Below are 25,661 nucleotides of genomic sequence, written 5' to 3'. Positions count from 1 at the left end.
AGCAAATGGACCAAAAAAGAAAGCAGGAACAGCTATTCTTATATCAGATAAAACAGATTTCAAACTCAAAAAGATAAAAAGAGACCCCAATGGTCACTACATTATGATCAAGGGGACAATACTTCAAGAAGAAATAACACTCATTAACATATACTCACCAAACGAAGGAGCACCAAAATATATCAGACAACTGTTGTCCTCTCTGAAAACAGACATCAGAGAAAACACATACGTAGTGGGAGACTTCAACACACCACTATCAACAATGGATAGATCAACAAGACAAAAAATAAGTAAAGAAACCAAAGCTCTAAATAAAGACCTAGAGCAATTGGGCTTAACAGACATCTATAGAACACTAAACCCCAAAAAAATGGAGTACACATTTTTCTCAAGCGCACACGGATCATTCTCCAGGATCGATCACATACTGGGGCACAAGACAAACATCAACAGATACACCAAGATTGAAATCATATCAACCATCTTTTCTGACCATGAAGGCATCAAACTAGAAATAAACCATAAAAAGAAGGCAAGGAACTTTCCTACCTCATGGAGATTAAAAACCACACTACTGGAAGACCATTGGACTAATGAGGAGATCAAAGAAGAAATTAAAAAATTTTTTGAATTGAACGACAAGGAGGACACCAATATCCTAAATGTATGGGATGCAGCAAAAGCAGTAATAAGAGGAAAATATATAGCAATAGAAGCTCACATCAAGAAACAAGAAAGAACGCAAAGAAACAACCTAATCTCGAAGCTCAAAGATCTAGAAAAAGAACAACAAAAAAACCCCAAAACCAGTAGAAGAAAAGAAATAATAAAAACCAAAGCAGAAATAAATGAAATTGAAACTAAAAAAACAATCCAAAAGATCAATGAAACCAAGAGCTGGTTCTTTGAAAAAATCAATAAAATAGACAAACCCCTAGCCAGGCTCACAAAGGAAAAAAGGGAGAAAGCACAAATAAACAGGATCATCAATGAAAGAGGAGAAATCACAACGGACACAGCAGAAATCAAAAGAATAATCAGTAACTACTATGAACAGTTATATGGAAACAAGTTTAACAATCTAGAGGAGATGGACAAATTCCTACAACTCTACAATCACCCAAAGCTAGATAAAGAAGAAATAGAACACCTAAACAGACCAATTACAATTAGCGAAATTGAAATGGTAATCAAAAACCTCCCCAAAAACAAAAGCCCAGGACCTGATGGATTTACAAATGAATTCTACCAAACATTCAGAGACGAATTAGTGCCTATCCTTCACAAACTCTTCCAAAAAATTGAGAAGGAAGGGACAATACCAAACACGTTCTATGAAGCCAACATTACACTAATACCAAAACCGAACAAGGACAACACAAAAAAGGAAAACTACAGGCCAATCTCCCTAATGAACACTGATGCAAAAATCCTCAATAAAATTTTAGCTATCAGAATCCAACAATGTATCCATAAGATAATTCACCACGACCAAGTTGGATTCATTCCAGGGGCACAAGGATGGTTTAACATCCGAAAATCAATCAACGTTATCCAACACATCAACAAAAAGAAATATAAAAACCATATGATAATATCAATAGATGCTGAGAAAGCTTTCGACAAAGTGCAACACCCATTCATGATAAAAGCCCTTGAAATTCTTGGGATACAAGGAACATACCTCAACATCATAAAGGCCATCTATGACAAGCCAACGGCCAGTATCATTCTCAATGGTGAAAAGCTGAAAGCAATTCCATTAAGATCTGGAACAAGACAAGGATGTCCACTGTCACCATTGCTTTTCAATATAATACTGGAAGTCCTAGCCAGGGCAATAAGACAAGAGAAAGACATCCAAGGAATCCAAATAGGAAAAGAAGAAGTCAAACTATCACTATTTGCAGACGATATGATATTATACATAGAGAACCCCAAAAACTCCACAGAAAAGCTAATTCAACTCATCAATCAGTTCAGTAAAGTGGCAGGATACAAAATCAACACGCAAAAGTCAGTAGCCTTCCTATACACAAACAATAAATCTGAAGAAGAAGAAATCAAAAAGACCATCCCTTTTGTTATTGAAACAAAAAAAATCAAATATTTGGGAATAAATCTAACAAAAGAGGTAAAGGACCTATACAAAGAAAACTATAAAACACTGTTAAAAGAAATAGAAGAAGACACAAAGAAATGGAGAGACATCCCCTGCTCATGGATTGGAAGAATAAACATTATTAAAATGGCCATCCTTCCAAAAGCAATATACAGATTCAATGCTATTCCAATCAAAATTTCAATGTCATTCTTCAAAGAAATAGAACAATTATTGATGAAATTCATATGGAATCACAAAAAACCCCGAATAGCCAAAGCTCTCCTGAAAAAAAAAGAAGGGAATGGAGGCATCAGACTCCCAGACTTCAAACTATACTACAAAGCCATAATCATCAAAACCGCATGGTATTGGAACAAGAGCAGACATACAGACCAATGGAATCGAATAGAAAATCCAGAAATAAACCCACAGGTTTATGGTCAACTAATCTTTGACAAAGGAGCAAAGACTATGCATTGGAGTAAAGAAAGTTTGTTCAATAAATGGTGCTGGGAAAACTGGGTCGCTACATGCAAAAGAATGAAGCTTGACCACCACCTCACACCATACACAAAAATCAACTCAAAATGGATTAAAGAACTAGACATAAGACCTGAAACCATAAAATATATAGAAGGAAATATAGGCGAAACACTACGTGATTTGCACATCAAAGACATCTTTACAGACACATCACCCAAAGCTGTGATAGTGAAGGCAAAGATAAACAGCTGGGACTATATCAAATTAAAGAGCTTTTGCACAGCAAAAGAGACAATAACAAAAACAAAGAGAAACCCCACCAACTGGGAGAACATTTTTGCACCCAACACTAATGATAAAGGACTGATCACAAAAATCTGCAAAGAGCTGATGAGTCTCAACAACAACAAAGAAAATAATCCAGTCAAAAAATGGGCAGAAGAGCTTAAAAGAAACTTCTCTGAAGAGGAAATGCAAATGGCCAACAGGCATATGAAAAAATGTTCAACATCACTTGTCATCAGGGAAATGCAAATCAAAACTACCATGAGATACCATCTTACACCAGTGAGAATGGCACATATTAAAAAAACTAGCAACAACAAATGTTGGCGAGGGTGTGGAGAAAAAGGAACTCTTCTGCACTGTTGGTGGGAGTGCAAACTGGTCCAACCACTGTGGAAAGCTGTGTGGAGATTTCTGGACCTACTAAACATAGAGCTTCCATATGACCCAGCAATTCCACTCCTAGGTATTTACCCAAAGGACACAGAAACATCAATTCCAAAGAACACCTGCACCCCTATGTTTATAGCAGCACTGTTTACAATAGCTAAGCTTTGGAAACAACCCAAATGCCCAAAAATAGATGACTGGATCAAGAAGATGTGGTACATATATACCATGGAATATTACTCAGCATTCAAAAAAGATAAACACATGCAATTTGCTGCAACATGGATGGCGCTGGAAGGGATCATGCTCAGCGAAATAAGCCAAAAAGAAAAAGAAAAATACCGGATGGTCTCACTCATAGCAGGAATCTAGAAAACTTAAATAAGGGACCAGGAAAATGAATAACTATAAGAAAGTGAAAATCAAAATCAACAAAAAACTATGAACCAGAGACACTTTTAGGGGGGCGGGGGCAGGAGGGGAGGGATTGGGGTCAGAATGGGGGGCTGCAATTGTATGGGGAATATAACAATAAAATTTATAAAAAAAAAAAAAAAAAATAAACAAAACTCAGCCATTTACGGAATTTCAGCTCAGGTTTTTCCCTTTGTCTGACATTCAGGATAAGGATTCATCCACTCCAGACTGCCACTGCTTGGGTCAACAGCTGTCTTTGAATCATAAACTCTGAAGGTTTTGAAGAGGCTTAAAGGATAATGGTGTGATCTGGCCTCTATAGACACAGAACTCAAGAATATTTGAGATTCAGAGAAGAAATAGGAATTCTCTACCAACTGAATGAAAACTAATATAGTTTTGTTGAACAAAAATCAATGTAGTTTTATTGCATGTAAACATTAATTGGGTAACTAGATATATGACTATGTAAATTTAAGTGATTGTATTCTGTCAAACTGTAAAGGGAAAAACATTGAAGGGAGAATAGCTGTAAATGATGAAATATCAAAATAATATACTTAAAAGTGTCATTTGCTTCAACAGAAATCATATTCTTTTTAAGAAGAGCCAGTTCTTTAACTGTAGGTGTGTGGGGGGAATTTTCCCCTAATACTCTGTATTTCCTCAGGCTGGTCAAATAACCAAATTAATGTATGACATATTATAGAAGAAAAGAGAAAATTTGATTACATATCTTTGGAGAATCTACATGATACACATTTTAAAGTCAATGAGGCAGAATGTGGGTATATGTTTCCTGAACTAAGGAATGGGATAGGGGACTGGAGCTTTAAGAAGAGAGGAGGAAGCATACATTAAGAGGATAGGGTGATTCATATCATGAAGACCAGTTGATGCTCTCTTATTAGACATTTGCCCTGCTATTTGTGTAGATTTCTCTAAAGTGAAGGTTTTGATAAAAATTCTAATTCTGGGTAATGCCCCCAATCTTTATCTTCTGCTAGTTAAGGGAGCGGTAACAATTTCTTATGAGCCTGCAGGGCATTGATTGACCTTAGCTCAAAATAATGCACACACTGAAATGATGTATCTTGGGGAGGCCAGCCTTTACAACCTGTTCACACCTTTCAAAAGTGAAATAATTAAAAAATGAAAAATTCACCAGTTTTTATCAATGATGACAATATTCCTAAAGGTGATTTGATGCAAAAGTAAAGATTCCCCTTTTCCTGAAGCTGTAATAGCTAATAAAAATAAAGCTTTTTGCAGTATTTGTGTAGTTAGGAATACATTTTACATTGGGGCCTACTTTGCACTTAAGTTGTATAAAGTATACATGTAAAACTTACACTCATCCTTATTAAGTGTGATACATTTAATGTTTTCTGTTCTATCCCATTAACAAAAAACACTGCTTATAATTCACCAAACAGATTTCATGATGTCTTTAATGAGTTGCATTGAGCAAGGGACACGGCAGATGGAATAATACCTTTTTTTGTTCATGAGGATGCAGCACTGCCAGCAATTTCCTTTTTTCATAGTTACAATCCTATTACTAGCTTTAAGGAGTTGCATCTAGGTTCATTGCAGGGACTATTAATTCTTACTCTCATTTAGCCTATTGGCTTGCTATATTTTTATATACATTATAAATTAATTTTCTTAGATAAATTTACACAGACCCAGGACTTCTTGCCCTAGAAACTTTACACCTTTCCTTTTCATCAATGTGGAAGTTAGTAGGAACTAGTTCCTGTACCTTGTGTTGAGCCAAGAATGATTTACAAGTCAAAGTGTCCTCAGTCTGACCATACAAAGCTGGTCAGGAATAGTCCTGGAACTGCTTGCCTAATCTGTTCTCAGAATGTTCTGTCCTCTGAGGGTCAGGTCTAGTTAAAGAGCAGGCTCCAGGTTTCAAGTTCAAGTGGATACCACAGTAGAGACCGGGTCCTGATCGCACAATGATTCAGGCTGTAAGAACACAGTGTAAGTGCCTAGTAGCTGGAATGTGTCAAATACCACCAAGGAAAGTTCAGATTGAAGGAGTTTAATATAGTATTACAGGAAAATGGGGAACTTTTCATTCAGGACTGCTATGAAATCAAGGAATGTGCCAAGGACAGCTGTATAGATGGTGGTGGCACAGAGCATACCTGTGGCTCTAGCTATTTGTGTCTCAAATAGCTTTGGTGAGTTAGGAATTTTTGAGACCCAGTGGTGGACAGGCTCTGCATCCAGAAGCCTTAGATAGCTGTTTAATGAATAAAACAGTGTCTATTTTTGGGTTTCTACAAATGTGTATTGAACAGCGGAGGACCCCAGTTCTTTGGTGGCTTTAACTCTCCTTTTTTATGCTGGCATTTGTACCCAGAGTGGTATATGGTCTTTGGGTTAGGGTAAGAGCCCTTATTGTGATCTTAAAGCCATCCTTCCTTTACACAGACACCTGGCTGTATCAGATGGAAGGGTGATCCTGGTAACAAGAACCTAATCTAAATAGGCAGAGTCTGTGGTCACATTTCCAGAGTTTCTGGTTTTAACTCTTCAGGATTTACTTGTATACTCCTTGTCCACAGAGCATTAATTCAGGATATCTCTTTTAGAACTTGAATGTATGGAGTAGGGTTTACTACTCTGAATTTCAGTGATAAAGGACAGAATGATTAAGAATAACAGAATGATTTGGAATACATGAAATGAATTGTTTCAGGAGTTTGAATGTCATTGGATAAGTGATACTAGAGTTGGAGAGTGACTCATAAAAATGAATGCATTTCAACCCTGTGAGTTGTAAGATTCAGCTACTCTGGTCTTATTGTCCTTTGTGCTAATTGCATATGCTCACTGTCTCTTTGCCTTCACTGATTCTGTTCTCTCTGCTTGGAAAGTCCTTCCCTGCTCTAACCATCTAACAAGGAATCACTCCTCACCTCGAAAAACTACCTGTCTTGTATGAGAATTTACTGTATATGATTTTGTGTCTTATTTTCCTTGTAAATAGTATCAATAACAACATAATTTGCAGACCTATTGTACTTACAGTGTGACAGGTTGGGCACTGTGGCTGTTAATTTATTTAATTCTCATGGCAGTTGTTTATGGAGGTATGATTATATTGTCCACAAAAGGAAACTGCACAGGCGGTTCAGTGACTTGTTTAAAGTTGCAGAGTTGGGATTTGTACCAGGCAGTGTGGCTCCAGTGTCTGCCTACCTAATGACAGTGCTATGCTGCTACTTGAGTTAAGAACTGTGCCTTGTGTAGCTCTGAAAACTCAATGGCAAGTCAAGTGCAGTGTTTCATTCAAATAGGACACATTCATCAATGTTGGTTGATATGAATGAATGACCAGACACTCCTAACATTGGTATGTCTCTCATGTGGACCTTGGCTTGGTGAGGGAGGTCACTGAAGATTTGTCTGACAGCCTTGGAGCCATGTTACTGTCTAACCCAAGAGGTGTGAAGAAATACTGGACATAAATTAAAGGAGTGTGAGGTGAGACATGGCATTGAAGTAGAAAAATCTATAGCAGAGATGTATATCCCAGATTTCTAGTTGGTTGGGACAAGCTGATAATGGTGACAGGATGATAATGGTGACAGGAAGGAATGTAGTTAGAAAAATTTTCCTAGGCTTTTATTTGTTCCTTAGTGTTCTGGTTAATTAGTGGGCAGTGATGTGAGGAAAAAGTAATTTTCCTTAAGAGAACAGGAAGAAGAGTACTCAAAATTGTACTCTTAATGAGGTTAGATATCATCTGAGTAAATGCCTCATAACCAAACAAGCCCCTTGACAATTGTTTTTCCATGATAAGAAAGTGGCCCATGTATGAAAAACATGATTTTACAAAAATTATTGGTTGTTAGTATAAAACTTTTATTCTGTGATAAAATCTGTGGTGACCGTGAATTGGAAGAAAATGAGAAAACTATCATTGAAATATGTTTGTAGATAAAATCATTGACTCCAAAATAGATTTTTATTTAAGACTTCGGGTTGCAAATCACTAGGATGCAAGGATAGCAATGTGGAAAATTTTATGTTGCTACAATGTCTAGTTGTCAGTCTTTTTAGCTCTAGATAATCTTGGTCCAGGCATTTCTAATGGGCCAAGCTTTATCAAATAGAGAAGTCCTGGACCAAGAAATAACCTTGTATATTGACTAACATGTTTTTCACTGGTCAAGGTATTGGCTAATTTACTTCTCCATGAAGAGGTCTTATCTCTGAAATCAGTGCAGTCTTAGGGAGAGAGAATTTACTTGAAGGTTTTCACTATTTAGGTTCCAGAAAGGCAGATGACAAATATTTTAAGTGGGTTGTTATTCTTCCCGATATACTTTAAGGTATAACTGTGTTCTCAAAAAATGAAGCAGAAATAATGAACCAGTACCATATTGTTCTTCATTCAGTAATTTTCCAATTGTTATTCCCTACTTTAGTTTTTCAGGGGTACGAATGTGTTTAACACTTACTGAAGCTATTTTTATAGTAAGTAGCAATTGCCATAGTGATTTATTTTATTTCATTTTTTAAAGATTTATTTATTTATACAAGATCCAGGGTACAGGCCAGATGCGCGGGAGAGTGAGAGGATTCACCAGAGACAGAGCGGGAAACAGAACAGGCAGACTGACAAAATACACTGCTGAGGGGAGCAGTGGGGTGAGACTGGAGAGGTCTGCTCACCATGTGGATTGCTCTGAGGCCGGTGGTGATGGAACCTGCACTGCAGAGGCTGCGGACAGCTTCACAGTGCGGAGCTCAACTGCCTGCGCCACCAGGAAGGCCCTGCCATAGTGATTTAAATGATATACACCTTTAGCATCAGTGGTGTCAATTAATCGGTGCGCCACACTTTAATGAAGACTTAAGGATGGCTCTCATCTTTAACTTAAATAATTTTTAGTATAAAGGGAAATAATGATATAATTTCTGACTAAAATAGTTTAGATGAGAAGTTCCTTCCAAAATATTTATTGTTATTATTGGTTTATACTAACACATTAAATTACAGATTACATTAGATTTGGGGTCTGAAAATAAACTCACCAGTTAAAAAACAGTATATTTGCTATCAACTATGAATCTGATCTGAAAAATGAAATTGACTTTACATATTCACCAAGGAGCATCTCTCAAGGCCTCTAACTAAGTACAATATCCAGGGTTGTGCTGAGCCTTCTGGCAAGCGTCATCAGGCATGTGCAGAATTTTAAAAAGTCTTGATAGATATTTACGTATTAGTATTGAATTATGAGATTCTAGAGACAAGCGTATTAACAGTGAAAGTTATGCTTTATTTTCCTGAGAGGCAAAGAGAAGATTGACTTATTCCAACTCACAAATTTTGGAAATACTATTCCAAGTTACTGCATTTGGAGGGGATGCATTAGTGACATTTAGGCATATGTTAATTCTCTCTTCCTTTCTTTGAGAGAACGGAACCTGCCATTCATAACTCAGTTTTCTCATTCAAAATGAAGGAATTTGGATGGAATCAATCTTTATTCTAGGTATTGAACGCTGATAGTGTGGTAGTCATTAAGCGAAACAAAATATATAATATCAAATCTCCTAAAATCCTCTGAGCAGTAGGAGACAGGAGGAGGACACAGGGATTACAGACAAAAGAGGATAATTTCAAATCATGGAAGATTTGACAAAAGGCTTTGCTCAGAGGAGGTTCTGTTGTGCTGTGGCTTGCTGTCCAATAGTCGTTCAAGTGTCCAGTGGCACTGTGGTAGCAGCAGAGTAGAACCAAAGAGTTTTGGAGGCTTTAAAATACAATAAAAAATGTTAAATATAGGGCAGAACAGTTGGTGAATGAGATGGAAGGCACATTATATGCGCAGTGCAAAAAGATCTTTTGAGACAAAAGTAATGAGAACAAAATACTGACAAAGATCTTAAGGGAGGAATGTTCAAGATAGAGGGCCTACTTAATGAATGCAGAGTTCTGAGGATGGAGCCAACATGGGTACGTATAAGGCACAGAAATAGAACCAGCATTTCTGAATCATAATGAGTAAAGATGAGAGTGGGACTCGGAACACAGAGAACTTTACAGACCACATTTAAGTTGCTTGTGGTTTTAATTTCAACAAGAAGTTATTGGAAGTTGTTAAGCAGTTGAGTGATTTCATTTGATTTGCTATTTGAATGGTCACTTTGTTTGCAGAGGGAAAAATGGATGGATGGGGTAGGTGTGGTGAGTGGGCGAGAGAAGCAGAGAGATTGGAAGCAGGGAGACCAGATAGGAGGATATTAGAAAAGGCCCAGATGTGATTTTTGGCTTGAGCCAGGGAGATAACAGCGAAGATTGCAAAAGACAATTGGATTGGTATGTGTGTTAGAGGTAGAGTCCTTTCTAATAGATTGACTGCACTGCTTGTAAAATGGAAATTAAGGAGGATTACTTTATTCATGCAATTCATATCTCTTAGTCCCTGTCCTCTTCTAAGCACTATATAGGGCACTGGTGATATTATAGTGAACATCCATACACCAATCCTTGCCTTCAATAAAACTTTAAAATTGGTGAAGAGATTGTTAAAATAACCATGCAAATGAATAACTACAAGCTCAGGAAAGGGCCATTGAAATAAAGCTAACAGCTGTTGTAATGGGGAGACCTGATTTAGCCAGGGTGGGTGGGTGGATATGCCAGGTGAGGGAATGCTAAGATCTGAAAAAGAACTGGGGTATAACTAGGTGAGTAGCAGTAGGGGTAGAACAGTGGGGAGTGCTGAACAGTGGAAAGGGAGTGTGGCAGTTGAGAAATGGACCCCAAAGAGCGCCAGTGGGACTGGAAGGCAAAGTAAGGGAGAGTGAAAAGTTGAAAAGGGTGGCATTGCGATGGCTGTATGTGGTCTTGCAGGTCATGTTAAGGAGTTCAGTTTTTATCCTAACATTATGGAAACCTTTGCAGGAAACTCTAATTGCCCAGGATTCTTTTCATTCTAAATTTCGTATTTTTTCATTCAGTTTAAAATGAGAAAATGGCAGAACTGCAAAGTGTCCTTAAAAAACAGAGAAACTGCTTGCATTCAGTTAACATAATTAGGTGATTCTGGAAGGATCAGTAAACAGGATCATCTTCCCCTCAGGTGCAATTGAACATTTCGAGATAGAGCAGTGATTATGGTCCTGCTTTATGACACCATCAATATCATTTTCCCCAAAGTTGTGTTACCTTTGGCCAGTATTTCATGGACACTTCTCTGGACCCCTGAGTTTTATGAGTTTATGCAGCATGGAAAAATGTGCAATGAATGCCTGTGTAGGTAAAATAAAATAATTGATTTAATTGTGGGTGTCAAATTATAAAACCAGATCAGATGATATTAAGGTGATTAGAAAATGTTCATCCATTAAATAAATTGACCCAGCTGTGATGAGTAGAGCAGTGGCAGTCATCTTTGCACCATTAGGACCTGTCCAGTGGAGGGAAGCTAACTGAATTTTTAGAGGACTTAAGCCAGTGCATTGAACAGTCCTGAAACTGTTCCATTTTCATGTTCTTGTTTAATGAGAACTAAATGTTTTATTTATTTATATATATAATTTAAACCATTATTCAATAAATATTTATTGAACACATAGTCTCACTTCCAAGGCCAAGAGCCACAGTAGGGAATAACATATGTCCCTTCATGGGACTGAAATTCTCTGGAGGAGAATGGTAATAAGTGACTAAATTAATGATAAGTTAGTTAAATTTGAAGGTAATGCCTTTCACTTTTCCCCAGACCAAGTTTTCCCTCTTCCTGACCCTTCTCTTTGCTCAGAAGCTTTTGTGAATGGAGGGCATCACGAGTCTCCTTTCTTCCCTAACTTCTAATTGCATTCAGCCAGTGAGAGCCCTATCAGGAAACTAGGGGGTGGAGAAGAGAGAGGGATGATGTGCTAAGGTGGGATTTGGCAATGGAAGCTTGTAAGGGCAGGACTGGCCACAGTGCAGGTTTTCTGATCCCATGCAGACCGGGTGAAAGAGGAGTCAGAGTCCTCAGTGGTTTTGCAGGCCTTTTATTGGGGTTCAGCGGGTACATGGCAGGCAGGGGTGCTGGGGGGCAAGGAGGCTGGCAGTCCTCCCAGCCCCCAGCAAATCTTCACTCTATCCGGACTCTTTGGTGTTCTCTGCTTCTACTTCAGGCTTCTTCTCTTTTGGCTTCTCTCTTGGCTTCTGCTGCTGCTGGCATCCCCGTGACGCCGCCCTTAAAAGCCCAGTCTCAGCCCAGGTGAATCCCATCTACCTATGCCCACACCCTACTCCAGGTGCCCACCATCAGGCATGCATTCAGGACCACAAGGATCTATCATCTATCCTGATGGCGGAAGGGCAGAAAAGCCTGACATTATTTTTTTTAACCTTACCTTACAAAGCTAAAGCTCCGTTTCATGTTGTTTTTATCTGTCTCATGTCCCTGACTCTCAGCTGGGTCCAGTAATTCTGTTCCAGCACTCCCGGACCTCCTAATCTTGTCCATGTGTGTCATTTCCCCCATCTTCTTCTTTTTTTTTTTTCACATTCTTTTTTTTTTTTTGTTCTTAAGATTTATTTATACAAGCACTGGGTACAGTCAGAAGTACGGGAGGGTGAGAGAATTGACCAGAGCCAGAGCCGGGAACAGAACAGGCAGAGTGATGAAATACACTGCTGAGGGGAGTAGCAGGCGCGACAGGAGAGGTCTACGCGCCATGTGGGACCCTCGTTGGTGGCCAGGGATTGAACCGGCGCTGCAGGGGCTGCAGCAGCCTCTCAGCCCAGGACTCAACTGCTGCGCCACCAGGGTAGGCCCTCCCCCATCTTCGGAGGGAGCAGTCTCTTCTAACAGAACCCTGAAATGTGTATGTGGTAAATGATATGTAGAAAATGATTGGTCCTTCAGGAAGAGCCATTAATGCAGAGTGCAGTAGATTTAAAGGGCAGGTAATGAAAGCATCACAAGATAACTGGGGTGTAGGGATGATTCAGGCAGACGGAAGAGCCTGTGCAAAAGTTCTGAAGTTGTTCAGGAAACTTTAGACAAAGTGATGTGAACAAAACAAACATAATGAGGGAGAAATGTGGGAGGTGTGATCAGTGAAGCAGTTGGGCAGTTCTAGTGCCTTGCTGTCCCTGCGGAGTTCCAGTGCACTTGGGTGGAGGGATGCCTTTGTGGGTATGGACAGACTGGTGCTATGTGGGTATGAACAGAGAGACAGATGGGTGGTGACTGCATATTAATAGTCTCCTGGCTTCTGTGTGGGGAAGGTACTGAAGAGGCCAGAGAGGAGCAATGATACCCATTAGGAAGTGACTGGACCAGTAGGAGTTGTGAGGATAGTGGAATTCCTTTGTGTAGACACTTATCTCAGAAATGCTTATCTGAAACATTCTGAAATGTTTGTTGAATGAATATACAAAAGTAGGCTTGTGATTTTGTTTTTCAAATCTGTACTTAGTAAAGATCTTTTTAGCAATATATGAAAATAGAACAAAGATCTCATTAAATGAAATAAATCAGTTGAAGAATATGTACCTATAATAATCCTATTCTTACTTAGAAATACTTATTCGTGGGCATGTAGAAGTGTTTACACACATAAGAAATAAGTCTTGAAAGACAAGCATCAGACTATAAGCACCATCTGGTGGTTGAGATTGAGGGAAAAGAATAGAAAGAACTTTTTTACTTACAAAAGCCTGCTACTGAGAAAATGAAATAGATTTTTTATTAAAAAAAAGCAACAGATTAGGTAGTATGATAATATTGCATGTATAAGGCAAAGAAATGCCAGGGATTGCAGACAGTCACCAAAAGATGGGAGACATGGAAGTCATTTTCTCGGAGAGCCTTTAGAAGGAAGCAATCCTTCCAGCACTTTGATTTTGGGCATCTGACCTTCAAAATTATGAGGATAAATTTTTGTTGTTTTAAGCCAAAGAAATGTGTATGAAAAAAAAACAAAACAAAATAAAATAAAACTGTAGCTCTCCTAAATGTCAAATACTAATGAAAGAAAATTTAGAGTGAATAGAGTATTAAGAAACATGGTGTTGAAATAGGGCAAATTATAGCATTGGCCTGATGGATGTTGCATGCAAATCATGAAATCTGCCTCCTAAAGAGTGTGCAAAGTACTATTTTCTTTCCTCAAAATATGGCTCTCTTGCTAAACTGCAGAAGAAGGATCAGGCCAGATGGCACAGTTGTCATTTTTCTGTTATACTTTCTGACCCAGCAATAAACTTTCTCCCACTTCTCCTTGTGGAAGTTACTTGCTTCATTGAGGGAGTAATGTCACCCTGGGACTGGACCTAGTGCCAGCGAGCTGGAAGCATCACTACTGACATACTCAATGAGATAATCCTCCAGGAGCTTTCTCTTGCCCCTTATTTGGTAATTTATAAACTCACAGGTGTTGGGCCAGAATTTATAACACAATATTAAGACATGCTGCGTGACACTGAAGCAAAGATGTTAAAACATAAAGAAGTGCCTTAAAAAGCAATAAAGGACCATCTAATCCACACTCAAGGTCAACCTGATTTCAAAATGAAGATTTTCAGATGCTACATAGCCGCTCAGGGGGAAAAAAAGGTTATTATTACAATAATACTAAAACCAAATGAGAAGGACAAATAATATAGTAATACCATTTAATTAACAGTTCTGTTTTACTTCATGCTCACTTGATGGAAGAATATGTTTTATCAGACTATTAAACTGATTGAATTTTAAGATATGAATATAATTACCTAGAAACGACAAAATGGTTTTTAAAATGAGCATATAGAACTGATTTCTTTGCAATTATTGTGTTCATTGATTTATTTTTCATGCTTAAGTTTTGATGGATTCTACACTTCAGCAAAACTCCATAATGGCTAATACATCTCTCAGGAGCTGATGTTTGAAGAATTTGAGTTGTTTGGGAAATTATTTCTTTCTTAATGTTTTTTTTTTCTGTTACTGTTTCTATTTTTCAGACACACTATGAAAACGGGGAATATATCATCAGACAAGGTGCAAGAGGGGACACCTTCTTTATCATCAGCAAAGGAAAGGTAAACATGTAACAAAAGAGAGTAATGCAGAGGGGGAATCTGGGGCTCATCTACAATCTTTAGGGGAGCATTGTGCAGGACCTTGAGCTGTAGGGGTCTCTGTCTTCTCACACTAATTGACAAATATTTGAGAATGGATCTCCCATAAATTATATAAAAGGAAGGAAAAATAGCTTGTGTGCTATTATATAACAACCATGATATTAAGTGCCACTGACATAGCTACATAAATGAAAAGATTTCCATACTTAAAATTATATAATTAAAACAAACAAACAAACAAAAAACACTTGTCAGATAAAAAGTCCTTAGAAGGAAGAAAATCCATCTCATCAATAGGGTTGGTAACATTGCTATCATAAATGGTCTTTTTGTTGATGGCCTAAGTCTGACTGTGAAACTTTGTAGTTTTAGTCTCCTTAGACAAGTTGCACTCTGAGAGTAGTAAGATGAAAATGCATACATTGTACAAAAATGAAAAATGATGTAAAAAATATACAAAATTAAAAAATCAAAAAATTAAAAAAATAATTAAAATAAAAGAATATATATTCATGCTTTATTGCCTCCATAAAGAAATATTAAGTAGATGCTAAGAAACTATTAGAAGTGGTAAAGTAGAGGAGAAGGAATAAATATGAGATGGGCAAGGAATATGAATGAAAAATTTTAATTTTTTCCTTATTGTTTTAATTTTTCAGTATTTTTAATCTACCTTCATTTTAAAAATAAAAAAAAGATATATTTATTTATTTATACAAGCACTGGGTACAGTCAGAAGCGCGGGAGGGTGAGAGAATTCACCAGAGCCAGAGCGGGGAACAAAACAGGGAGAGTGACTACACAGCTGAGGGGAGCAGTGGGCGCGGCAGGAGAGGTCTGTGTGCTATGGAGGAACCTCGCTGGTGGCCGGGGATCGAAATTAAAAATAAAAAAGAAATTACATGAATTGGAAAATGGGGATTTGTGTAAACTAATACTCTAATATATTACTAAAAGTATCTTTCAATTTATTTCAATAGTAATATGAATTTTGCATGTGTCATTGCATCATTTCTATGATTTGATCTTATTTTGCTTCATCATAATATCCTTAAAAAGAACTTAGAGGTATTGGGCCTCCCTTGGTGGCGCAGCGGTTGAGCACTGGGCTGTGGGGCTGCCTGCAGCCTCTGCAGCACCGGTTCGTTCCCCGGCCACCGGCGAGGGTCCCACAAAAAAAAAAAAAAAAAAAAAAAAAGAACTTAGAGGTATTAAATAATGTAAGAGGAAAGGAAATGCAGGGGATTTATAGGACAGTTTTCATTTTTATAATTGTCACTTTAAAATAATTGAATATATTTTTTCTAACCTAAAAAATATGACTGACTCTGTTACCTTATGACTTATATTAAAATAGAAAAGAGGTTTAGAGAGCAACAAACAGGATATACAAAGATTATGAATCCTGCAGGATTACATTTTAGGTAATCCTCTTTGGACTAATTTTGAATCAAAACTGTGTATGTCAGTGTTTTACACCAGTGGCATGCCATGCTGAAGAAAACAATGTTTATACTTTACTGATATCAGAAAGCTTGGGATAAAAATAGAATCAACGACTAACTTCTTAAAAGGTATCATGAAAATTTAATAGGCACAAATGAAAGGCAGGAAAATAGGAGACCAAAGTAAAAAGAAAGTGAAAATGTTCAGAGAGAAGTAACGGAAATGGAGGAAAATCTAGAACAGTACAAAAAGTCATTCTGTCTCACGTTTGCTGTATAAAGAAATTTTTGCAGCAGAACATTTTAATGTATATAGTGATTTTATCTAGCATATATTTATCTAGCATATATATTTATCTAGCATTATTTGTAAAATAACCTTTAAAATTTTAAACCTGGAATTACGATTTTTAATATTGCTAAAACTTCAAAATCAGTAAATAAAAAGTAATTAAAAAAAGTCATCTCAAATTGCCAACTACGACCACACGTATGGTTAAACTAGATCTTGTGTTTTCCATCGTTAGAGGGTAAGAAATGGTAATACTTTATAATTTGTATAAATATTGTTAGAGTGTACAATTTACTGTTCATTAACATTCACTAAATCAGGGACAATTGGAAAATCTTCATGGATATAAATAATACAATGGTTACCAGGGGACTTTCTCTGCTGATGAGATAGATTTATTTGCTAATTATTTGCTTTCATGGAATGATATATTTATCCATTAAGATGAATTTCTGACAGGCTTTTGTGGTCACCCTGTTTCTGAAGGTTTCCAGCTTTGCCTAAAGGAAGCTGTGGTTATAACCAGTTTCAGCAGAAGACAGGTGCATTAGTGGTGCTGTTTTATGAATTTTGTGATATGTATAAATAGAAATAGTGTGGAAATTACACCACAGGAACTAATGTTCCTTGGCAATATTTCAGAACAGCATGGGAGTGCTGGGAAAGAAGTAGTAAGAATATATATTGGACTCTTTTGACATATTGAAGATGTTTTTTAAAGCCAGGCAAAAATTTTTCCTAACCTAGTTTTTCAGGTCATACAATTTAGCTCCTCTGATTCTTAATTATATAAACTATATAATAATATTGGCAGGTTAATATACTAATTAAATTCTGATAATGTCCTGTAATCACAATATTTTTCCTGTGGGAAGGAGTAGAAAGAAGAGTAGTAAGAGATAATGTTTAGGTAAGCAGGCAGATAAGTTGTAGGATAGAAGTGTTCTAAAATTGTTTTGTTTTAGGTTTAGGAATGTAAGTTGTTTTTACATGCATTAAAATAATTTATAAAGGATAAACCCTGGCAAAATATGTTACCACTGAACAGGTTTTTCCTTAGAAAATAATGTGAGACAAAGAGACACAGCAGGAGGCTATAGAGTTGCAAATGGATTCCTCTTTGTTGACGACCATTTATTTAAGTGTGAAGTAGTTTTTATTCTTCTGTGAAGCACATTCATACAAAGAGAAAAATGTTACTAAATGAACTCTCACATACTTGTTTTCCCCCATTAATCCTATACAAACTGATTTTTCTGAAACCTGAGGCTGAATGCTTGCAGTGATGTTTAAAACGTCCAGGGCTGCCTCAGTAGATGCTGAATGAATTCTCTGGACCTAAAGTAGTCCATTCCAGTTGCCCAGAAACATTACTTATTTTCCCCATGACAGTGAACTATAAAACACCAAAGAATACACAATTTAGCATGAAAAATATTTCTGATTTAACTTAATGTATCTGTCTCTGTAGTTGTGTTGTGTCAAAAAATGAACTAGCTCTCCATAGAGTAGTTGAACCCAATTTAAACAGGATTAGTAGAAAAATTTTAGAGTTCCTGCAATTGAAATGCCTTTTGATTTTCTAATTCATGGAAATGTGTGTGTGCATTATTGCATGTTCATTAAACTATAAATATTAGAGAGAATTATAGAATGTTATAAACCAATGTTGCCCCAGGTTTTTTGTTTTTGTTTTTGTAAAAAAGGGAGGAAAGAATCATGAAGATAAAATTCACTGTAGATGTTTCAAGAGAAGGGATGGATACATGTTAGAAATATTCTAATTCACTACTGTGTTAAACAAAAGGCTTAGTTGTCACATCAGAAACACAGGAACCATAGGTCTTGCCCACTGAAATTAATGATTCAGAGAATGCAGGCAAATAACAAGCTCAGAAAAAGCATTCTTTCCTTGTACTTGACCCAACTTATCAGAAACAGATCCTAAAAATGTCCTCTCTCTGCATTAGGAGATATTTTGCTTTTGGAATAACAGAAAAGTTTTAGCCTTGTTATATATGTGGAACATTTTCTGAAAAAATAACTGCTTCGGCTTGGCATGCCTCAGTTTTACAGTCTTTCATACAGGTAGTAAATCGCTTACTTGACTAACCCTTATTCTTGGGTTGGGTCTGCCCCACAAATTTGTGAATTCCAAGTTTCTTACAGTAAACATTGCTTTGCTTATAAAATCCATAAATCTGTACAAAAATACTTTGTTTCTGAATTGCTTTTGGTTAAACATATTGGTTAAGCATATTGATATTATTTATTGAAGATTTGGTAGTAAAAATCAATTACATGTGTCCCCTTCAAATATCCAATTTCCATTTTGATTGTTAATTCCTAAAATTATACGTAGTTTTGAAAAAGTCTCATTTTAAATTTCAAGACTGTATAATATGTATTATGGAGAGATTAATATATAGATAAGTAAAAAGAGCATTAAAATATACACATTTTTCTCTGCTAAAAACAAAAGTAACTCATGATTTGAATAGCATTTTATAACAATGATAGAACAATTTTATGGTGTGGGATAATTATTTATAATCAAATGCATGGGCTTTCTGAAATAGATGAGAGAAGAAAGAGAGAATATGGAAAAAGTAACCAAATTTTTTGGAAATTTAATATTGAGAGGACATTTTTCATAGGTTTTTCTCAATTAATTCTTACACACACCCTTCTGTGAAGTAACTGTCCCATTTTTCAGGCAATGTGATAAGGTAATACACATTGAAACACACTATTACCTTAAAACTCCATAACCAGTTTTTTTCCACATCATTGTAGATCATAAATTTCTTTTTGGTTTAAGTGAAAAGATTGTACAGATCAATTTTAAAGAAATTATCTCTAGGGCCTCCCCAGTGATGCAGCGGGTTGAGCGTAGTGCTATAGAGCTGTCTGCAGCCTCGGTAGCCCGGGTTCAATTCCCGGCCGGCCAGAGAGCAACCCACATGGCGCAGCAAACCTCTCCTGCCTTGCTTGCTGCTCCCCTCAGCAGCCTCTTCGGTCCATCTGCCTGTGCTTCTCCCCGCTCTCTCTGGTGAATTCTCTCACCCTCCTGTGCCGCTGACCTGTACCCCAGTTCTCATATAAATAAATCTTAAAAAAAAAAGAAATTGGGCCTCCCCTGGTGGCACAGCGGTTGAGCACTGGGCTGCGAAGCTGCCGCAGCCTCTGCAGCGCCGGTTCGATCCCTGGCTGCCTGCGAGGGTCGCACATGGCGCGACAGACCTCTCCTGCCTAGCCCGCTGCTCCCCTCAGCAGTGTATTTTGTCAGTCAGTCTGTTCTGTTCCCCGCTCTGGCTCTGGTGAATTCTCTCACCTTCCCGCGCTTCTGACTGTACCCAGTGCTTGTATAAATAAATAAATAAATCTTTTTTTTTTAAAAAAAAGAAAAGAAATTATCTCTAAATACTTAACTTTCTGTACCCTGAAGTTTTTTTTTTCAGAATTAAAGATGCAAATGTCCATTGTGTATACATGTTAACAATCATTTACAATGTACAACAAATATCTGTGGAAACTATTACTCTAAAGAAAAGCTTGAATTCTTGTTCTTTCAACTGTTTTAACATATATGGATTATCCAAATAGATTATTCTTCACATTTATCTTTTTTTTAAATTTTTTTAAAATAAATTTTATTTTTATATTCCCCATACAATTGCAGCCCCCTTATTTTGACCCCAATCCCTCACCCCCCCGCCCCCCACCCCCCATAGAGTGTCTCTGGTTCATAGTTTTTTGTTGATTTTGATTTTCACTTTCTTATAGTTATTCATTTTCCTGGTCCCTTATTTAAGTTTTCTAGATTCCTGCTATGAGTGAGACCATCCGGTATTTTTCTTTTTTCTGGCTTATCTCGCTGAGCATGATCCCTTCCAGCGCCATCCATGTTGCTGCAAATTGCATGTGTTTATCTTTTTTGAATGCTGAGTAATATTCCATGGTGTATATGTACCACATCTTCTTTATCCAGTCATCTATTTTTGGGCATTTGGGTTGTTTCCAAAGCTTAGCTATTGTAAATAGTGCTGCTATAAACATAGGGGTGCAGGTGATCTTTGGAATTGATGTTTCTGTGTTCTTTGGGTAAATACCTAGGAGTGGAATTGCTGGATCAAATGGAAGCTCTATCTTTAGTAGGTCCAGAAATCTCCACACAGCTCTCCATAGTGGTTGGACCAGTTTGCACTCCCACCAACAGTGCAGGAGAGTTCCTTTTTCTCCACATCCTCGCCAACATTTGTTGTTGCTAGTTTTTTTAATATGTGCCATTCTCACTGGTGTAAGATGTTATCTCATGGTAGTTTTGATTTGCATTTCCCTGATTACAAGTGATGTTGAACATTTTTTCATATGCCTGTTGGCCATTTGCATTTCCTCTTCAGAGAAGTTTCTTTTTAGCTCTTCTGCCCATTTTTGACAGGATTATTTTCTTTGTTGTTGTTGAGTCCCATCAGTTCTTTGCAGATTTTTGTGATCAGTCCTTTATCATTAGTGTTGTGTGCAAAAATGTTCTCCCAGTCTGTGGGGTTTCTCTGTTTTTGTTATTGTCTCTTTTGCTGTGCAGAAGCTCTTTAATTTGATGTAGTCCCAGCTGTTTATCTTTGCCTTCACTATCACTGCTTTGGGTCATGTGTCTGTAAAGATGTCTTTGATGTGCATATCACGTAGTGTTTCGCCTATATTTCCTTCTATGTATTTTATGGAACTAGACATAAGAACATGGTTATTCTTTTTGGTGGCCCACTTTTTGTTTCTGTTACTGTATTTCAGTAACATCTTTTTAAGGAACATTTCAAAATCCACTTGAGTAAATGAATCTACCATTTGAGTTTCTAATCTATTTTTGTTAACAAAATGGCAAGTACAAGCATATATAAACTATCGTTATATCTGACTTTGAATCAGTGATCTTAACTTATAGAACATTACACCTTAGTCTGTGGCTTTTAAGTCATGTGGACTGACAAATATATTTTTTGATTTGCCTCATTGTGCAGATGAGAAAACTGAGATTCAAAACTACAGCAATTGCCGCGGACCAGCACAGCAGTGAGCGATGAGGTCGTCTCAGGGTTGAGAGACTGCGCAGGGTGGTCAGGGATTCGGTTAAAGAAATGACAAACAGACACACTTCAAGAGTGAAAATCTGAGTGTAATTTTATTTGAGTTGGTGACCAGTATTTATATGTTTTCTAAAAGCATAGGAATGGCGAACGTCAGTGAAGAAATCAGCTTGCTTATAGGTTTAGCTTATCATTGACAGGGCAGTGATTTACATCTGGACCCAGGCGCATTCCCAAGTAGTTAGGCTATTAATTTTTCTTTTTGTTTTATATGATTACTTTTTGTTTTTAACTACTCACTATTACTATTAATTAACACGGGTGAATTTTACTTTTCACAATGTAATATTTTTATCATTTAGATTAATACAAACTAGGCTAAGTATACAACAGAGAAATTATTAAGCTAGCAGTTCTATTAATACACAGAGTTTAGTAACGTTTCATTTGAATCAGCCTAGTTATTAGATTTCGTATGTTCTTTTTTAATCGGCAAACCAATGACCTTTTAAACAGAGAAAGAGAAAAGATTTTAGAGAGACAGTTGTATTAGAATAAAGTTTGTGGGTCTAAAGAAGGTGAGATAAGTTTCCGAGCAGACAGCATTCCTGTAGTGGCTTCTGGTGGTCGTTATCTTTCAACAGGCTTCCGTCTTATCTATGTCTTCAGGCGGTTTTTTGCTGTTCTCCTCCTGCGCGCTGGTTGCCCAGCTGGACCTAGGGATTCCTAGAGGTCACTGCAGGAGGAGGTGCAGCAAGTCAGGGGGTTTTGCTGTTCTCCGCCTGCGCGCTGGTTGCCCAGCCGGACCTAGGGACCGTGGTACAAGCCATTAGCCCTAAGGGTCACTGCAGGGGGAGGTGCAGCAAGCAATATATCAAAGTTTGTCAAAAGTTCAGAAATAGAATAATGTATCAGATTGGACTCTAGGGTATTTGCATTTAAATCTCCTACATCAATTTTTTGCAATTCAGATTCTAAGACTACTAAATCAGAACCTCAGGAATAAGAGTCTTGTACCTTTATTTTAAATAAGATGTTCCTTTTCCTCACACCACGCATGCACACTGAAGTTTGAGAATTACTGAGCTAGTGCATTGCCATCCACATCTGTAAAAGCTTTATCATCATGCAAATGAGCATCTGTATGATACATTTTAGTGGTAAGTGTGTTAAAAACTGCAATTCCATGGTTATGAAACACTGTGTGAAGGCATAATCAAATGGATCAGTAGAGAATAATTGAATTCCCTCTACCTTGCACATTCTTTGCATTTATAAAAATTTAGTTCTTTGACATCCAACTACTGAATTCAGAAACTTGAAGCATAGTATTTTTAAATGTCTTTAAGGGCCTGGTATTGTTGCAAGAAATTAGTTTTCTACTTCATTACATTTTCCAGGTATGGGAGCCTTTACTATTTAACCTTTCTGAATGTCATATAGACAATATCATGAATATTAGTAGAGCTTGAGGGGGAAGCGAATTAACACAAAAGTACAATTTACTCCATTTATGTCTTCATTCAAGCAACACAAACATTAATTAGCACTTGCTTTCTGTGGACTATCTCCCAAGTCACAAGTCATATATAGGTTGATATGTCTTGTTAGTAATGAAATTTTTTTTGTCCAAACAACTTATATCTTTTCACTGAGTGCTTGTTATAAATTGTAGAGAATGCTGAAGAAATGCCAACTTCTTAGAAAAGCATACTATTTACTATGGTAAAGCAAAAGGCATTCATTTGTCTTTAAAAGAAACCCTGCTGATAAAAACAAAAAAATGGGGGTCATGAGGACTATCATCATAGTGAGACTATAGGAAATCTTCATAAAAATGTGACTGACTTTGAATAAAGGCTAGATTCTTAGGGAAAGAGATGGGCGTGTCATAGTGAGATGTAGGTGTAAATAAATATGTGTAGACATATGCTCATTGCAGCAAAAAAGGTTTTTGAAATAGTATAAATGTCCATTTCAATGCAAATGAATAAATGCATTTATTGAATGGACAAAGACACTAAATCATTAAATTGAATAAACTGGATTTATATTTAGTAGTATGCAATAAATAACTGAAATAGTGTTAAGGAAAGGTGCTGAATGATATGCTGTACATTGATTCTTGCTACTGAAAAATACAGGCATATGAACAAGAAAAGAGATTGGAGAAATGCTCACTAAATTTATCATAGTGTTAGCCTTTTAGTAGGTAGAAAAATGGGAACAGGAATGAGAGTTAAATTTTCTCATTGTTTCTTATAAACACCTTGAAATTGTGACAAGATAATTGATGGTCATTTTTTCTCCCTGATTTTCATAGGACTTTGTGATTTTTGACACTTTTAGTGTTAATGAAGAACTTTTTCTTTATAAAAATTTATTTTTTAACAAAAAATGGAATTAACATCAAGTAGTGTTCATGTGCTCATTTAGTCTTTGTGTGTTTATAGATTTTCGTCACTTCTCTTCATAGGTAAACGTGACCCGTGAAGACTCTCCAAGTGAAGATCCAGTCTTTCTTAGAACTTTGGGAAAGGGAGATTGGTTTGGAGAGAAAGCTTTGCAGGGGTAAGTTCATTGATTACACGATGTACAGTTTTTGATTGAATACTGCTTTAATTCCTATCCTAAATTTTGATCTACCAAAACAGACTACTGCTTTTCCTACTGGCACACTCTTTTTGATGACCGTTTTTCCTTCCAGCCTGATTTGTGAGTTCTTTGATGGACTATGGGGTTAATTAACTTCTGTGTAGTAAATTACATTCATGGGAAAATCTTCCAGCGTTTGTGTTTTTTCACCACAATATTTATTAAAATTCTAAAAGAAATGTCTCTGCTAAGTTTACTTTATATAACAATTTTACTCAGAATCAAAGGGAAATGATTGAGAACTTTGAAATCCCAAAGCCTGATTGCACAAGCAATAGATCATAAGACAATCTGGGATTCACCTCTGGGTGCTTGTTGTTGTCTCTGGTTATGGTCCCGAAGGGGGCAATGATGTGGGAGTGGAGGTCAGGCACACCCACAATCACTGTTGGTGGGTTGTGAAGGCAGGATTCATAGAGGTGTAATGCAAGGTCACAGTAATTCTACTTGTAACCTGAGACCCCAAGAAACAAGTATTTGGGATGTTTATCCATATGCTCTGGGAGAAAATCCCAATTGACTTTGCACATCTCATTTTACAGAATGCATGACAAATATGTCAAATATATTTGGGTATTCTAGTTTTCCAAGAAGCAACATATATTGATTATCATTATGTACAGATGAGACTTTAAATCTCACTTGAATAAGAAAGAGCCAGTAAACATTTATTTTTGTATTAAACTCTAGATGAAGGGGTATCTGCTAGAGTAGATTAGCACAGACTAGGACAAATACAGAATAACAGCAGAATAGGACATACTTTATTCCTAGAATATGGAACAGTCAGTTTTGCTTCCATTTCATATTAGGCCTACACTTAAAAAGCTGCATGATAAGCATTTTTCTTGAAAACATTAGGAAGAAAGAGGTTAGAGCATTTTTATTTTTTTAGCCACAATTAGGCGGCAGTTTTCATTCCCTCACTTACTATTTTATAGCTACAGAAATGAATCAGGGTTCCTGATCAGTCACCTTACTCAGACTGCATTACCTTATAAAATTTCAGATCTCAGTGTCTTTGGCTTTCATTTCCCCAGTTTGTTTTGATACTTTGCCTATGTGTATGTGCTTGCCATTCAGTGAATTTAGAAGAAATACCATGTTTAACGTAGAGGCATAAGGGAATGCAAAATACATTGTCTTCCTAATATAAAGTAAACATTTATACTTTTTGAGTTTTTTATTTTAATTTTTTAATTTTTTTACATCATTGTTCATTTTTAAACAATATTTGCTTCCCCCCACTCCCTCAGGTGTAGTCCCCATAGAGTTTCCTTCACCAATGCACCCGTGCACCATCACCTCAGTTCCCTGTGCTCCTCCCTCCCTCCCTCTGATCCCTCTCCCTCCTCCTCCCCTGCAGGATGTCTCTGATTTATAATCGTCCATTTTTTGC

The 25,661-nt window shown here is 36.9% G+C and overlaps 1 protein-coding gene across 2 annotated transcripts in view; it reads left to right on the top strand.

Moving 5' to 3' along the window:
* Positions 1-25,661, top strand: part of PRKG1 (protein kinase cGMP-dependent 1) — a gene marked incomplete at both ends in the record, with an annotated part of 1,336,641 nt that overhangs the window by 1,071,698 nt on the left and 239,282 nt on the right. For both annotated transcript variants that reach the window (XM_084246048.1, XM_084246047.1), the window contains 2 exons: positions 14,667-14,744; positions 24,084-24,178. In XM_084246048.1, the coding sequence (XP_084102174.1) occupies positions 14,667-14,744; positions 24,084-24,178 (173 nt within the window). The remainder of the gene's footprint in view (positions 1-14,666; positions 14,745-24,083; positions 24,179-25,661) is intronic.

The sequence above is a fragment of the Talpa europaea genome (genome assembly GCF_964194135.1).
Source record: "Talpa europaea genome assembly, chromosome: 10".
NCBI lineage: Eukaryota > Metazoa > Chordata > Mammalia > Eulipotyphla > Talpidae > Talpa > Talpa europaea.
The sequence above is the reverse complement of the archived record's forward strand: the minus strand, read 5'-3'. Positions and strand labels throughout refer to the sequence as shown.